Source organism: Canis lupus, chromosome 13 (genome assembly GCF_003254725.2).
Source record: "Canis lupus dingo isolate Sandy chromosome 13, ASM325472v2, whole genome shotgun sequence".
In the NCBI taxonomy this organism is placed as follows: Eukaryota; Metazoa; Chordata; class Mammalia; order Carnivora; family Canidae; genus Canis; species Canis lupus.
In genome coordinates this window covers 6502501-6521473 of record NC_064255.1, presented here as the reverse complement: position 1 = coordinate 6521473, position 18973 = coordinate 6502501, and the positions used below count along the sequence as shown (strand labels likewise).

The 18973-nt window shown below is 34.2% G+C and overlaps 1 protein-coding gene across 4 annotated transcripts in view; it reads right to left on the bottom strand.

Annotated features, from left to right (window-relative positions):
* ZFPM2 (zinc finger protein, FOG family member 2) overlaps positions 1 to 18973 on the bottom strand; it is a 457957-nt gene that overhangs the window by 432932 nt on the left and 6052 nt on the right. The window contains exon 1 of one of the 4 annotated variants that reach the window (XM_049093337.1): positions 5224 to 5260. The exons of the other annotated variants lie outside the window; for them this stretch is intronic. Coding sequence (XP_048949294.1) covers positions 5224 to 5245 — 22 coding nt within the window. The 5' untranslated portion in view covers positions 5246 to 5260. Of the gene's footprint in view, positions 1 to 5223; positions 5261 to 18973 lie in introns of those variants that run through there. 4 annotated transcript variants of the gene reach the window in all.

The window sequence follows — 18973 nt, the reverse complement described above, 5'->3', positions numbered from 1 at the left end:
AAAAATGCACAATTAACTGAAATATCTCTGAAATTTTAATTTTGGTAGCATATACGGTTCCCTCTTCTTGTTCTGTATTTCTACAGTTGCCTTTTTTTTAACCAAAATTCAGGATGTTATCACATGTCACCATCAGTTTTAGAAATCATCCCAGCCTGCATCGTTCTGAAAGCTGATGCTTCCATTAAGAGACACAGTGAAACCCATTAAAAGAAATAATTCAAAAATTTGGGGCATGTATTAAGTCTGTTCCTCTCCACCTTCAGCACTTGAGTCTGTTTCTAGAAGACCAGGGATATATTTTTATTGGTTCATGTACCATTCCCAGCAGTTTAGGCAGGAGAGGCACTGGTAGAGATTAGTATGAAACCCCAAGATATATTATTCCACAGGTACAGTTTTCATATCCAGAAAAATAAACAATGTTTATTTTTTTAAAAGATTTATTTATTTATTCAGAGAGAGCGAAAGAGAGGCAGAGACACAGGCAGAGAGAGAAGCAGGCTCCATGCGGGGAGCCCGACGTGGGATTCGATCCCGGGTCTCCAGGATCACACCCTGGGCTGCAGGCAGCGCTAAACCGCTGCGCCACCGGGGGTGCCCATAAATAATGTTTATAAATTTTTTTTAATTTTTATTTATTTATGATAGTCACAGAGAGAGAGAGAGAGAGGCAGAGACATAGGCAGAGGGAGAAGCAGGCTCCATGCACCGGGAGCCCGATGTGGGATTCGATCCTGGGTCTCCAGAATCGCGCCCTGGGCCAAAGGCAGGTGCCAAACCGCAGCGCCACCCAGGGATCCCCATAAATAATGTTTATAACAATGACTCTGAATTGGTTGTTTCCCTCTCAAATAGAATCAACACAACTGCAACTGATAAAGAGAAAACAAGTCCTTTGAGGAGGGAGGTGTTTAAGGGATTTTTGTTGTGAGTTTGAAGTAAATATAAGATAGAATAAGAAGAACTTCTATTTCTCCATAAGGAATTCTTCAGACTTTTCCGTGTGGCTTTCTGTGTATCTGACTTTCTTTAGGTCTCCTGGAACAACTGTGCTTCCTAATCCTTAGGTAATGTCTAAGAGAATATGACAATACCTGCTCCCACCTCTTAACCTCTTTAGGCTGAATCTGAATGAATGATTCAACATAGATCGTCAAGTTGACTTTCTCAAAGGAGATTTTGACATTATAATAAATATATGTGGCAGAAAGGTTAAGTTACCACTTAAATATGAAACAGATTTCTTTATAATCTGCATATTCATGAAAACAGACAATAAGGTATCATTAAGTATGGAGATGTCTTCAAAGAGTACTCTCAACTCATCTATTCCTATCCGAGAAGATGTTTATTTGAAATCTTCAGAAGCATAAAATTCTTCATGCATCCATAGGTTGGAGGTTTTCTCCCATGTTCTCCGTGAGCAGAGGAATTCATCTACTGACAATGGCAAATGCCTGGGCCATTTCACTATGCCATCTCCAGTTGAAAAACCAGTAAAGAAATTCTTCCCCCAAACACCTAATGAATCTTTTGCCTGGAATACAAGAGTGTAATGCTTCAAAATGGTCCCAATGTTTACTGGTCCCAAAGAGCTCCCAAGCATCTCTACAGGGTTCTGAGGTCACACACATCCATTTATATTAAGCAGTGATGCATGTTTTGCAAAATAGAATTAAAGTGGAATTAACATGGCTTCAAACCTAAAAAATTCACAGCTGGTACTCCAACTGTACTGATAATGGTCAGTAACAAAATTTCCAAGGATTAGATTACCACTTCATCTAATCAGTTACAAGTACCCATTCAGAGGAAAAAAAAAAGATATATATATATATATATATATGTATATACATAAAATGAGGACATATCAATTGTGTTAATGTCACATATACTCATATATTATAATAGAAACTACCTCCCATAATATTGACAGTATTATGTAATTATAATGGGATTGATTATTCCCCATTTGTTGAAAATATTCATTTAAATATCACATAAATAAACAATGTGTCTGAAAAATCCTAAGGCATTGAACTGAGGTTCCTGAATCCACTATCTCTCCTAGAATAAAAGCCTTATGAGGGTGTGGCCTGTGTCTGCCTTAGTAATATGTTAGCCCTAGAATCTAACTCCATTTCTGACACATTTCTCCTCAAAACTTTGTTAAATAAAATCTAATGGTTCCCAGGGTGTTCTTCTGGCAACCAAACTCTTCAGAAGGGTAATAGCTTTCAGTTGGTCTGTTGGGGCTTGGGGTGATTAACAGTCTCCAGGAGATAACTGTCCCCTCACCCTTAAAAGTGGGTCCCAACAATTTACAAGGAAAGATTAATTTTCTTGCTCCTCAACAATAGCAACAAGTTTTGTACTCCAGGCAATTTTTGACTAACAGATCATTTAAGGATCCCAACAGTCACTCTCAGTCACATGACCCTATTTGGTTTTCTGCATACACTTATCTCAATCTAAAATTACGTTGTGCACAACTGAATCACTGTTTTTATTGCCTGTTGCCCACCTTCAGGATATAAACTCTAGGAGAGCAGAGAACTTACCTTCCTAGGGCACTACTGACCTATTCATAGAACAGTGCCTATAAGACTCAGAGAAAGATCACAATACATATTTGTTGATAGAATAAACAAAATTGTAGAAAAGAAATGATACAGAATTTCTTAATTAGCAGCCTCCATCATTTGTAAGACACAACGGTAACTTATTCAGAAGAAGAAAAATTCTAACATTAAATGGATTTATTCATTTTTAAAGCAAGCTATGTTCTGACTTGAGGAATATCAAAATACAAATTCTAAAATCAAGAAATATATTTTGGCTTTGTCTTCTGAAACCTACTCAAAGACTTATATAGTTGTTAGAGTTTCTCATCAACGTGGATTAGAAAATGCCATCCTACTATGTGATAAATCCCATGACTCACAGGAAATAAACCACATTAGTTGCTCTGGACAAGTTTCTGAGTGATGACCGCTCAACTTCTCTTGAGCTTTTTAAAACACTGAAATTACCTACTGGCCTCAAAGGTTTTTAGATTAGCATAGTCACATCACCCCATTTCACAGATGAGAATGAATTAAGACACAGAAGTTCAGGGATTGTTCTTAAGGTTACCTAAAAGGCTAGAGAAGTCTTTCACTGCCACATCTCCTTCATCGTGATTCTCAATGACTCTTTCCACTTTTCTAAGAAAAAACTCTTTGTACAAAGCATGGTATGTAAGAGGAGCTCAATATATGGCAATTTCCTTTCTTCCTAGATTTATATTTGCTGGGAATAAATAAACAAAAAACCTAAATTTCCAAATACTGTAACAGATCTTAAGTTAACCCTGTGGTCCTTTAAGATCCCCTTTGTAACATCTGTTGTTAGTGAAAAGTTGTGCTGGGAAAAACCAATATATCTCAAATGAGAATTTACACTGAAATGTTATTATTGGTTTTGGAAAATAAATAAAGGCGCAGGGGTGGGGGTAGGGATGGGAGAGAGACAGACAGACAGAAACAGAAAGAGAAAATGACCCAGAATGTGAATGAAAGAGATGTCAACCATTCAGTAACTCAGCAGGTACCTCAAGCTCTAGATTTCATTTTAGCCCACTTTGCAGAGTTCAACTCTGATCTAACTACTAGCATGATTTTTGGGCGTCTGTTTGCAGATGCAGTAGAGTTATCAATCCGAACAGACACACAATCCGGGTCCAATGTCACTTCTCCTCATTATGTTAATAGTTAATACATGCAAATGAAAACACTCTAGCAATTTGATTTCTTTGAAGATAGTTTGCATATTGTCTTAGCCATAATGACTGTACACTTCTCTCAGCCTCCATTTATGCAAGGGTAGTTTAGTTCATTTTTATCAGCTCAAGTTCATTTTGGCTGCTATTGGAATGTATGTGCATGTTTCTTTTTTACCTTTTGCCTAATTACCATTCAGGTACCATAAGCAGATTTTTCATGCTATTGGTGTTTTTCTTAATTAAGAAACAAATGAATTCTCCCTAGCAAAAAAGATGGAACAACAGAATAAGATGCCAGGGGCTGATGTTCTGTTTCTTAATTGAAGTAGTTCTATTGTTCAGTGTCGGTAGTGAGAGGGCAGAAATGTCATAAGTGTAGAATGTTAATAGTACAAAAATAACATAAAACTACTTTTAAAAATAAAGAAGGGACACAAAAAAATGCTGTAAGAGCCTTGAAAACACAGATTTTTATCCACATATTAATTCTGACAGTAACAGAGTAGCTTAATTTACAAATCCCTCATACTTAGAAAGCCTGAGGTTCTAACCTCAGTCCTGAGAGATATGCCTGGCCCTCTCTGCTTGTCTAGTTAACTGTACCCTACTTATTATTTGCTCTTCATCAATTAAGGAGACACCCAGGGGAACATTTTCTTTAATTTGTGAATAAACTATTTCTCCTTTAATTTACATTCTTCTTTTTCTTCCCACAGTACATTTCAATGTCCTATCAACATATTCAGTAAGTGTTACTACAATAATAAAATAAGATGCATGCAAGTTCATACACACTCCTATTCCATTTTTTCCTAGGGTGATGAAAACTTCAAGGAATCAAGATTTTAGAAAGAAGTTGAGTCTTTTACTCACTTCCATACTGATGGGCACAATTCTGGACTACAGAATAACAAGAGATTACATTTTTTTTTTGCTCTAATAAAAGTATGGGATATATATTCCCTCTCTCATAGGTTTATCCTTTTTTCAGATTACTAAAGTCCCACTTTATTATTATTATTTAACTTAAATATTTTTAAAACATGAAAACCCATGACTGACCTTTAGAATAAGCTAAGAAAGATAAAATAAGATTAAATAAGAAACATAAAGTAATCTATTTTGCCAATGGGGAAAGAACATTATTTAAAAAATTACTCTGGGTATCTATTTCTAAATTACTGAGTTTCTATTGATATTGATAACATTATACTTGCCATCATTCAGATGTCTGAGTTATGTATAGGATATATCTAAGAATCAAATAAAGAAATTTTAAGTTATATAAGTAATATATATGTGAATGAAATATTTCCTTCTGTAGTTGCTTCTTAAGTGGAAAAAAAGATCATAATCTATTTGCTTTATCATAAATATTACTATGTACAGGCAAAATGACCCTTTATTTATTAAAATCTAATATTTTATAGTAACATAGAATATCATGAAAAAAATACCTTCAGGTTGCTCTGATAGCATAATTCATGTTTGCTGAAAAGGAAATAAATAATTTTAATTTGAGATGATTTTTAAAACATTCTATCAAAGTACAGAAAATATTTTATGAAGTCATTCCAATGAATGTCAGTAGGACAATTTGAAGAGAGTTCTTTATAGAAAAGAAGATCTATAAGAATAATATACATAACACGCAAAATTGCATATATATCCATACAAGAAAAGATCATGTGTATAACCATTATAAAATGGATAATCCATATTTTTGTGAAAGTCCTAAGATAAATTTCAAGGAGCTTTACTAATACAAAATATGAAATCCTATGAAATTGTCAAAGGAGTTCTTAAGGTGATTGCCTTTCATTTTAATTTTAAACAAAACTGAACCATAACCAAAAACAGATTTACATGTCTGTTTTCTCTACACTGTGATATATTAGAAGAGGTTCTACTTTAGTCTATTTAGTAGTCACTCATGTAATAATAAAATGTGCCATGATATTCAGTTATTAAGTTGGTTTTCATCAGGTAAACTATGAAATAAGACCTAGAGGCAAAATCTTTTTTTTTCCTCACTTTCTTAAGCTTCTGTAATATTAGCATGACTGGGAAAAAGGAGAAAGGCAAAGAATTTGGAGCTTTGAGATTTACATATTCTATATATATAGGGAAGTATAGACCAGCATGAATATAATTTTTCTTAAGACTATTTCCAGAAACTACTGAAATTTTATTATTTCTTCAAATTCTTCAAGTAGAGTCTACAAATGTTCATTATCAACCTTAACCCAGTGGCAAAATGTTTAGACAAAACATTTTCCTACCGTTGCAGCAGCCTGAAGCTGTTGTTCTTCCCCACCCCCAACCCCCTGTCTCTGAGTTGCTAGCATGGTGTCCCTGCCAAATTCTTGGCGTTGGAAGAGAGAGGGAAGAGGCCATACCATAACGTGTTGATAATGAGGAGATAGAAATAGCAAACCAGCTGGATTGTCCTAATAAAGTATGTCTGGGATTTAGAGACATAACAACTATGAGTTCAGGTCATCCAAATGCATTTTAACCAATTGGTTCTTCAATGACCTTTTCAGATACTCCACTCAGGTTCTTTCTAAATGAAGTTTTGTGTATTAACTCCAGAACTGTCTGGAGGGCGAAGAAAGAAAACCTTACCACTCACATTTTCTAGTAATATTATGATACTCAAGGTACTTCATGTTATTTAATACCAGAAAATTAGACAAAATGGTCTGTAACAGATTTCATAAATTTTAAAAACATTTACTGGTTTATAGCTATATATGTGTGATAAATAGATTACATTTTACTACCAATATATTTTATGCGGCATTTCCCAGTGAAGCTTGAAACATTTTCTTCCTTCAGAAGAAAACTTAAAAAACTATTTTAGAGCTGTCAGAGCAAAAAAATTCAATTATTTAAGATATTCAACAAGATCTATCTTTTTATTCCAAGTAAGAACATGATTTACAAAAAGAAAATACTGCATTTAAATATTCACCTATTAAGATATGCAAACCAAAGACCTTCAAGTTTATATTTTAGATGCCTGGGGATATTTTTTCCTATAAGAGAACAATTTATTTTCATGATTTGACCTCAAAAATGCCAATAATAAAAAAATGTTTTACTAGCATATGTCTGGTACTGTTATAAACTCTTAGCATGCATTAATTGATAAAATACAAATTAACCCATTGTAACAGTTTCTTTAGTTACCTCTTTTCAATAAATAGAGGAAACTACGTCACAGGACAAGTAACTTGCTCAAGGACATGTAACAAGGAAGTAGCAGAGCTGGCATTGGAACCCTGATACAAGCCTCCAAAGTTCTTAATCAAAATACCATAAACACCCCCCTCTCTAATGAGTGGCTGGATACATCAATCCGCTTCTAAATAAGAAGGTTAATATGTGGCTTTCTGCCTTACATCCTTTCAAGTACTATTCCACAGGCAGCTATTTCATTGTCTCAAAGTTAATAGGTAAGTTTACCTACACTCTCATTTTCAAGTAGATTAGCTTGGAAAGTTATTTTTTAGAATTTTCAGTCCTATAGGCTAACACAGTTCCACAGGGTGGCTGTGGAGAAGTGGCCTGCCATTTGATCAGGATACACTGCATGTAGTCTTCCACCTGATTTTGAAAATGGATCCTAATAACAAAATTAATAACATTATTAATAAAATAATTCTAATGACTTTTCGCTTTAGAAATCAGTCATTTTAGAAATGTTGTATGATCTTACAGGCAGAGGTAGTTTTAACCAGATCATCTTCAATAACTTCTACTGGGCCTTGCTCTGAGCCTATTTTTAGTACCAACCACTAACTTTATCATCATGAAAACCACTTGTGGCTTTTCAACACTTGATGGCTGGGACATCAGCAGGCCACAGGGAAGCAGGGGGCTGGATCCACTTTGGGTCTGTTTTCCTCTGATACTTCTCTAGATCTTTAGGAACAGAATTCTTGATGACAAGAAGCCTCAAGAAGCCAAATCAAAAAAAAATTTTTTTTCCAAACAAATTCTCTGACTTGCATACAGTCATTGCATAAAGCCACTGATTAGATGAATTTATCTCCTTTTGGCCATGCATCCTGGTAGTACCACTGTCCAAACTAAGAATGTAAAATATAAAAATACAATAAAATCTTCAGGTCTCCCTAGGTTTTTTCGGAATTCATAAGAATAAAATGAATGAAACTGATCTTTTGGTCATATGCGCTAACAAGGCGGAGAATAGTAGAAGACTCTAACAGGTAAAAACAAACTTAGAAGGATGTATTAACTTTTCTAGGCTTTAGGTTCCTTCAAATAAGAAAAACAAATATTTCTTTTGTGTTCAAATTATAATTTCTTTCAACTGTATATGTTACTTCTATTCCAACTTTATGCCCACCTTTTTGAAATTATTTGACAAAAATTCAACATCGTTTATTTCTTTTTCCTTTCTATAATAATTATCAGAGGAAATTTATGGTGGCATTTATGAATTAAGACCTTCGTGTATGTTTTCAAGGCATCCTTAAATCCAACTGAAACTTGAAGATTTAGCCTATACCATGAACTGGTTCAGCTCCTGCTTTTGCTGCTGTTGCTGCTTCCTACAATAATACATGTGACAGCTTGGAAGATTCTCAAGGACGCAGAATCATTAATAAGGTGCAAAAAGAAGCAATGTATGTGGTCCAGAACCAAAATACATCTGCATATAATAATCTGGAGAAAAATAATAGGCATTTTAATATCATTCCAAACGTGAAACACTGAATATGGGTTAAAAATGAACAGTTCTAAGCAGAGCAGGACAAAATTTCTGAACTCAGAAAAACAATGTCATGGGGATAAACTTCTTTTTGTGAAACAGAGCCTATAATAGTACATCAAATTTTAAAGAATAGATCTTTTATCTAAAACCAAAGTATCATACACTATTAATCTGAGGTTAATAACATAGCCATGACCTATGCTGAGAAGAGAGAAATACTATACTTTAAAAGGAAATGTATTTAGAATCTTTTTCTCTGTGCTCTCCTTCTCTAAAGTAAAACAGAGCTTAATCTTCACTGGAGTGCTCACTTTTGGTATATTCTCATATTAAGCTTAATAAGAACTATAGAAAAATTTATCATTATAGCCATTCTCCCTCACAGTAATGTCTGAATTAGACAGATATTGAAACATTGTATCAAATATTTTTATCCATTTCCTATTCTTTCTTCCCAACCCCCAACAGTATCTCTACCCTCCCAATTACATAACTGAGGGGAACATGAACCATTTAATACTTAATTATAGTGGCAATATACACTTGATTCCCTCTCCCTCTTCCCCATAAAGGATTTATTAGTACCAGTACTGGTAGTGGCTTTCACTGGTAGTGAAAATCATATATGCATCTTCCAATGGATACCTTTTACTCTTGTGTTAATTTTCATTAATGACATTAATTTATAACTGGTTAAAATTCTAGTTGGTTAAAAAAGTAAAAACTATCAAAAGGCACACAGTGGAAAGGGAATCCATGCCCTACTCCAAACTCCCAGTCCCAATTCCCAAAGAAAAGCATCATTAATAATTTCTCATAATTTTCAGATGTTTTCATGACAAAATACAAATATATATATCTATCCATTCATTCTTTCATTTTTAACAAGTAAGGAGACACCAATACTGACTGATTGATTGGTTTTATTTATTATTGTTTTTTATTTCATAAGTCTTTGAGATGCTTCCATATCAACATGGACACATCTGGCCCCATCCTTTATAATACATAAACTACAATGATGGTTATACCATAATTTTACTTAACCTATTCCCTATCAATGGACATTTAAGTAATTCCTAATGTTTGCTGTTACAAACTATGCTGTAGCCAGCATACACATGAGAGTTTCCATGGAATATGTGAAATCACTGGGTCCAAGAGTATATGTACAATTGTAATTGCTATGAAGTGCCACATTGTCTTTCAAAGAGGTTGCAACAATTGGCAATCCTAGTAAAAATTACTCTGCCCACTTACTATTGAAAGTAAATTTATCCTTCTAGATATTCAGTTATAAAAGTAGGCTAATGCATATGAATGAATGGAAACCTACTACCAAAGACAATCTCACAAGCACAAACAGATTCAATTAAAAAGATATTGTTCTGTTCATTTATTTTTCCATGTGTTGTCTCGCCTCAATAAAATATTTCTACTCAACTATTGAAAGCACTGAGTGATGGTTTTAGTGTCCATGTCAATGCTGTTATTAAATCTACATCTAAAAGTTAGAGGGTAGCACAGAAGGACTAAAGTTGAATGTGAGATAACAATAATTGTTAAATTTAGCAAAATGAAAGGCGACTAAAACCCACTGTCAGCTCACAGGCTTCTTGTCCTCACCTATTACCAAATGACAATTAGATACAGCCATGTAATTATCAAGCACATTCAAAATACACTAAGCAGGCTCTATTTTTCAAAATCTGCACTGACCATCAATTACCTAAAGGATACATTCAAGTTCTTTAACATGGCACACAAAAACCCTTTAAAAATGTGGTTCCAAGTTAGCTTTCAAGCTGCATTCTCTGCCCTTCTTTTCCATGTAGACACATCTTTGATCACAATTCTTCACTGGACCTTGAAATTATCATCTTCTTCAATGCCCTTCTGCTATCTGCCAAGCTGTTGATTTCAGCCAAGATGAAATTCCCCTCATCATTACTGGATCTCCTGCTCATCCTTCAAGATCCAGATTATGAAAGACTTCATTCTAGAGGCTTCTCCGAACTTGCCTGGGCATTTTGGTGCCACAACACCTCGTACTTCCATCTATTGTGAATATATCGTAGTGTACAGCAATCATGACTTTCTCCTTCCTTATCTAGTGTGCTACCAGAGGGGAAAGACTATAGTTTATTCACTTTCGTATTCTCCCTTCTCCAGGGTTTAACACAGTACAAAAACTGATACTTGATATATGTCCATTTAATGACTGCTAAGTGAAAAACAGGAGTTAATTTAAAGCATGTGGGTAACTTTTTTTTTTTTTTCTTGGGTAGAACAACTGCAAAACCAGCTTTGCTAAAAGATACGCCACGGGAAATGATGTGGATTTTTACAAACTGTCCATTCATTCATTCAGCCAATATTCTTTGAGCGTTTGCGATACGCCAGGTAATCTTCTAGCAACTGGAGATGCATAAGGAAACATAACCAGATCCCACAGCCATTGAGTTTAGAATCTAGTGATAAATTATCTATTAAACAGATAAACATACCAACAAATAAAGGAGATAATTTCAGATAACCATTGGTGTAATGAAAATAAAAGGGTAATGGGCTAGAGAGCAAACTAGGCATGTAGGGGGGCCAGAAAACTCTCCATAAGGGGTTAAGGAAGGCCTTCCTGAAGAGTTACATGTGAAGGAAGTGCAGGGTGATAAGAAGGAGTCAGCAATATAAAAAATCTAGGGAAATAACACCGCAGGAAGAAAAGCAGCTTGGCACGTTCAAGGAAGAGAAAGAAGACCAGTAAAAACAGAATGTGGTAAATGCAGGTGATTGGGGGGATCAGCCAGGACAAGGATTGGGAAGGGAACTGGCACATGATGATGGTATATTTGGTAATCAGATGAGACAGGAAGGCAAGGAACGGAACAGGGAAGATGTGGGAGGTCATAACAAAAAGTTCAAGAATTAATTGCAAAGGACATCCACTGGAGAAGGATTTAGAGCATAAAAGTGATAGACCTGATTTTATATTTTTGAAAAAAATCACTTGACAAATAAAAATACAACTCCTATTTATATGGTTATATTTTAAAATGTAACTAGTGATCATCTGACACACATACAGAAATTCTTTAGAGTGGTCTTAAAAGTTTTGATAAGCCCATCTAAAGTGAAGCCCCTTGAATATTTCATGAAAACCCCTTCCCAGAAAAATTCTTTAATACTCTAATTTTGCATAAAATGTATGGATATTCATAAACTCCTCAAAGCCTATGGATCCTAGGTTTGAAAGCCTTGAATTAATATATAATAATTATTTTTCTTTCTAGGATAATAAGAACAATGTGCAGCTAACATTTATTTCACCTCTTGTAATACCTAAGAGATAGAGAGCACTGGTACTAGATCTTCCTTAGTAACATCCTATACCTAAAATCTTATTGTTTTTTCTTCGAAACAAAAACTTCCAAACCAACAGTGAAAAAACATCAAAGTGAATGTCAGACTAATCAGTCTAGCCACTGCATCTTCAAACTCCTACTCTTCCTTAAATGAGATTCCTGAAGCTATAGGACTAATCACAAAATTGCAGTCTAGCTGACCAAATAGCTGATTGTTACTTTCCATTTATAAGAACTGCTGATATTAATTATTTTTATGACCTGACATTGTTTTCATTTGTCACCTCCAATTTTCCTCAATGTATAATTAGATATTTTCCAAATGCAGCTTATGCCTAGGCAAAAGGAAGTGTGCAATTCAAAGCCACATAGAATAACAGAAACAAAAAACTGAAGGAATAAAGGCGTTGAGAAGGAAGTTTTAGATAAACTATGATATCGTCTGTGTGGGTGTGTGAGTAGAAAAGCAAGTTAATAAACTTTAGAGAGCCTCATGGATACTCAAGGGAAAAAGAAAATCTCCCTACATAGTATCAAACCAATTTGCATTTGTCAACTGTTACACTTCTTAAAATGAAAGATTTACCTGAATGGTTAAAAAAATGTATTAGAGACTTACACACCAATCATACAAGAAAAATCCACTTGTGTTCTCTTTTCCCTGATGTAGTAAGTGTTAACCATTACTATTAGTAGTAAGTAATACTACTGGATTCATATTAGTGATGTGACGACCATCAGAACAGGTTCACTAAGGGTGTGATGCTTCTGCCTGAAACATCTTTTCTATAAAAAATCTTTGTAAGTGTACCTATAATGATTCCTCACTGTTTCTAAGAAAGGTGATAGAGAGAGAGAGAGAGAGAGAGAGAGAGAGAGAGATAGATAGATGATAGATAGATAGATTTTCATTCAATATGAATGTATGTAGAAAAGTCCAAGTCATTTTCTTACAGCACCTTTCCAGGAAGTATTACTAATCACTGCTGAAATGGCCATCAGCCCCCCTTCTCTGATCACTTACTATGAGTACCACTTCAGGTTTTGGCACACGTGCTTCATACAGTATTCCACTTGTACTATCAGCAATACAGCACCTTGCAGAATTCATCTTGCTGATATTAAGCCCACAGTATTAGCTGAGACCCAACTGTCCTCTGGAGATCTGACCCTTAAAACTCAGAGAAAAGTGATACATCCTAAAGGATTTCTAGAGACTATCAAATTGTCCTAAATCTAAATTCAAATCCAAGCTGTCCAAATTCCAATACTGTAACACTCGTACTAATTTTCGTGGCCAACACTGGAAAAGATTTTACTCTGAAACTACCCACTCTAATTCCCTTCCTTCTTTTCTTTCCTTTTCTTTTTCCCTTTCTTTTTTAATTTCTTCTTTTCTTTCTTTCCTCCTGTACTTCTTTCTTTCCTTTCTTCCCTTCCTTGTTTCATCTAAGAATATTTAACCTAATTATTAATTATGCTCTAACAGAAAAGTGATCTATAATTTTGTTCTGTGCTAGCCATATAAACTAGCTAGCATATGTTTTTAAGGCCATTTTAATAGCCATCAAGAATTCGGGGTTGTCCATGATTAAAACACGCAGACACATCCTAATATTCCCCTCACCAGCAAGATTAGAATTCAGAAACTATAGCACAACCAAGCAGTTACCATGAACCTATAAAATATAAAGGTCTACCAATGTGCCAGCCAACGTTTCCCAAACTCTGACATGTCTAAATTGTGTAACAGAATATTTTTTCATGTAAGCTTCTCATAATCTGTAATAACAAAACACTTGGAACTGATAACTCTAGGTTAATTTACATTGTAATTTTACCTCAGGAAACCTATGGCCCTCCATAAACTTTATTTTTTAAATATTAAGCTCAGCCAGTTTATGTTATTATTTTTAGAACAGTTTACCTTATAAGATCATAATTACAAGAAATATGTAAAAAGTCATTATATATTGCAAACTACCATATAAAATATGACATAATCATTAAATAAACATATGCTCTTGCCCTTTATGACACAAAGAATATAAGAACATTAAATCAAATAAAACAGGAAGGTAGTCACATATTTCTGTTTGTAGATTGAATCTTCATGCCTTTAAGTGACTATCAAATGTTAGGGCCTGGACCTAAAAAAGAAAGAATGAAATATTAATAACGTCCCACCTTGTGGGAGCTCGGCATTACTTGACACTACACAGAAACCGACCTTTTTGTCCTTCAGGCTTTGCCTACCAGGCCCCATCTTCTATCGCAAAAGCCAAATCATCTGATCCCAAACTAACTGTCAACTGCCTGTGATGGTGGGGAAGCCAGACATCAATCAATCAGGTTTTATCAGACGCGCTCTTCGTTTCTCTGTTGTGCTCATCTTATCATCTGACCCAGTTGTAGCCCTGACTTCAGAAGCTTAAGCAACTTGATGACAAAATATGCGCCTGTTTGTCCAAGATGCACACTGTTAAGAAGTGGGATGATATTTTTAGCAGCTACCTAATATATTTGCAAATGAACTCTTGCATATTTCAGATTCACACATGTCCCATCTTGGTCAGTTTCCCCTGTACAATGAGTCTGTTCTTGGCTGTGGGAGACCCAATATCCAAAATATGCAAGTCCTTAGGTATGGGTCAAATGTCATTGGAAAATGTGGTCATTTTGAGGACAATGGAGGCAGAAAGGCTATCAAAAGGAGAATTTGGGGATGTCACTTCAAGAAGAGAAAGAAGACCTAATTGATAAATGTGCACAATACAAATTCAGACAATTTTATCCCAAATAAAAATAACTCAGAAAATTAAAAGCCTTCTTATCTATTTATATGGAGTCTCAGAGGGGAAAAAAATGTTTAAACCTTCTGTGCTGTTGCCAAACCCATGTGAGCTGGCCCACTGCTCTAATGACATGCTATAGAATACACAACATAGGTAAGGAAATGATCGTGACATAAATTATGAATTAGAAACTTCAAAATTCTAAATAAATACCTGTTACATAATTTTAACACAAAACTGAGAATAGCAAATTATACAGGTATTTTGCAGCTGAAAGTAATCTATGCTAGCACAAGTAACTGTCTATTTGCTTAACTTGTCTTTTTTATTCCTCAAGAAGCGATTACATTTTTAGATTTTTCCTAAAATCAAAACAACTTCCATAACAAATAAAAGATTTTCACTAATAGGCAATGCGATCAATATGCCATCCATCTCTCAAAACCTTCACTGAACTATATTTTGTAAAGGTTTTTAAAGCAGTACAAAATTTACCACAGAATTAATCCACATAAATACATACTTTAATATAAGCATGGGCTGTAAAAACCACAAAGTGTTACAGTGATATATTTTGACATGGAAGAGAATACACACCATGAAAATAATTTGTACATAATGAGAAACACATCATTCCCAAAGATTCCCACTGAATTCATAGGGGTTTATTAAAAAAACAAGTGCCTTTGAACTTCTCAGCTCACACAGTAAGCAAGAAGGCTTACCAGTACATGCATGGCATTTTACATTTTGTAAGCACTAGATATGAGAAATAAGCAAGCTTCTACTTGCAACATGAAAAAAATTTTCCTTTTACATAGCTATTGGAGGAAATAAAAAGATTTTAAAATTTTCTTGAATACCAAATATGCTAAAATTAATCTGTGACACAAATTTTTGTCACTGAATTATGAATAATCCGATCTTGTCATTGAATTGTCTGAAAACCTTTAAAACTACTCTTCCAAAATGAGGTAATCTAAATGTAGTAAAAGAGGGAAATGGACAACATTGAGTGCATTTAATTATCCTTCACTATTATTATTTATTATTTTCATTATTTTAAAAACTACTTAATAGTATATGGTGTTTAGCTACTTTTTGTATAAACTTAGAGGAATGTGGCCCTCAGCTGGACTTGAAGACTTGCCAATTCACTATTTTTAATCTTCTAATCCCCTGTTCATTACAGGCTCACAACAACTTTAGAATATACCAAAGCAGAGCAAATTCAAGTCTTTGTTAAAGGGGACACCATCACTCTATATTGCAAAGGAACATATAATAAGAAAATTTAAAGTTAAAAGTTCTAGGTTAATAGTCAATGAAGGACAAATATTTGCCTATAACTCTAAATTTTGTAATTAATTCTTCAACTGATTAAACAGTTTGCAAATCTTATACTAAGAATTTTAGAGATTATGGCTGAAAAATCCATGTCAAGTAACTCACACTTAATAAGAAATTTTTCACTGGCAATGTTGTATTTCAACCGGTTGAAAATTCTCTTTTACTGTGTCTAAGAGATGCTCACCAATTTTCTAAATGTAGATTAGAGTAACTTATATCTTCAAAAGAATTTGTCTTTCTGAGAAGGAAATCAACTGAAAAGTAACATTAAATATATCTTCAATTAAATTCTCCTTTAAAGATAATTTTCAGATATATTTTAAAATTTAAACAAAAATTTTAAAATGTTTTGTCTACACAAAAGTGAGGTGCTATAAACCTTCAGGTAGGCCACTAAAATTATACATATTTGTGACAGCCTACATATAAACTATTATATCATACCTACCTTTGTAATAGCTATTTGTAATAAATCTGACATTACCATATGCCAAATCATGTACAAGAAATCTCAGACTAACACTATTCAACAACTTCTAGCAATTCAAAGGGGAACACCTTCACAAATAAAACAAAACAAAACAAAACAAAACAAAAAAACGAAGCAGTCAATGGCAGATGCCCAGATGAAATGTTCTATTTAATATTAGATATCATACTACTGCCTCTAATGAACATACTCCTTGTATTACATCTATGGGAATATTACCAGAAATATTAAATGATAATTAGCATTGCCTTGCAGACTATACAAAGAGTTGAATTCTGGCTGTTATATGGACAATGCCTGGAACAAATAATGGCACCAGGCACTTGACATTTTTGCTTAAAGCCCCCAAAATCATGAGAGACATATACGGGTTCCCCTTACACAAACATATTTATTTATTCAGTGACTACAAGTTTAGTTAGTGCCTACTCTGGAGTATTGCAGGCACTGTTTCTAATATTTCTAAATCCAGTTTTATTCTTTATCATAATTTTTAAGAAAAATGAGATGAATTTCCAACATGTGATTTAGGGGGGAAAATGCTCATTTTCATTGATCACCGTATTTTGATAATATCAACAAAACAGTACATATTTTGTTTCCTGACTTTAGCAACTTATGATCTTTTATTATCTTTGCAAACATTTTTCAAAGACATCTATCCTATTAGCTTAGTGCTGTAGGATTTCCCTTACTAACAAAGAATATCTAGTATTAAAATATTCCCAGATAAATTTCTTCCTTAGAACTGAAAATCCATAGCAAAACTCTTGGTTTCAGACAGGCGACTGGTGATCTCACACCCATCCTGAGGCATAAGTAGTCCTCAAAAGTACTTTTTTAAGGTAGTGGACAGTATAGTAATGGACCAGGAAAGAAGGGATGAAAGAGAAAAAATAACAGGCTCTTATTTTAACATCTGAAATCTTGACCAAAACCAATCGACCTGGTAATTATCATATATTCATGTTTAGAAGTATTTGCCAAAGCACAAATTACTAAAGCTTTAAATAATCCTGACTAGACAATTCTTCTCTACCTTTTTGTCATCTCAAACAGACAGTCTGACAGTAATGGTATGACACCCTCTCAGACAAGCCTCTCGGCATTAATATTTAAATCTTACCTATCCCTTGTGATTGGAATTCAGCCTCTATTCGCAAACAAAAACTAAATCAATGTTCTTAGAGTTCAAACTAGATCCCTAAACAGTTTGCCACTCTCTATGCACAGATAAGATAAACTTTCTTTGACCCAAGAGATGAAGTTGCCATGACGATCAGAGAGTCCACTTTCTATATTGATATTTTGCTGATGTAACAACAAATAGAACCAGATCCTAGTGCCGATAATGGTGATTAATTAATACTAATATTGATCCCTACAAGCAAGAGACAAGGCTATTAACTTGAAGCCTGAAAAGTCAATTGTTACCTGTGGCAGAGATACTAGGAGCTGATTTGGAAGCATAATAAACAAATGTGCTATCTTTATGCTAATACCTTTAAAGAGATAGTTCTTTCTAGAATGCCAAATATTGCCATGTCTGAGCTTATTAATTTAATTGCATTTCAGCTTTTAAAAATGTAACCTTATTGAATGATAATACATACTTACCCTTTTATCTATGGTGGAAACACATTCTCTGGTGACTGAAGCAACGGACTTTTGCTGTTATTCATTTGGTGAGTGAATGAACTGATAATTTTACCCAGTGGCAGCTGTTGAATTAGGCAGGGTTTCAAAAATACCTGAAATGTCCTGCTAGTCCTTTGGAGCTAGGAAAGTAACAAAAACTCCTAGGGGACATGATTTGGAGCCTAAGAGCTCCAGAGTGACCATATACCTCCCGCTTTTTAGTCAAAAAAGATTGCATTAAAGAGGATTCCTGAAAAGTATATTTTATTCCCAGACACACCTAATTTTAGATACTTCACATGATTTAGCCAAAAACCAAAAACTTCCTCTCTATATATATCACTTTACTTAAAACTTGAATATACATTGCATTATTTTGAAGGAAAGTATCGGGCAAGTGTTTTCTTGAAATGTGAAAAATAAAGAATGTGGAATGAGTAAAATGGCTTTGTTTATTTAATATACTTTTTCAGCAAAAGTTACATATTGAAAAGTGGGGATTGATCAAAATGCAAATAGGCCCACTCTTGATTTGCCTTAGCTATGTAGGAAGGCAAAAATATCCATACTAGAAATTCATACATCTAGTCCCAAATACCCCATTTTAGCAAACATACTACCTTGGTCTTATTCTCTCAAAAACTTTGTCCACTGATGATAACCAATAGCAAAATGGGCTAATTAGTGTGTCATTTCTTTGTTTTTGTCACGTAAAGGAAGAGCTCATTAGTCCAAAAATAGTCCTCAAACAACAGAAATAACACAGATGAGAAGCTTTGAAAAGCTCATGACTAGAAGTGAGTTACCTGAACTGTACCACAAAGT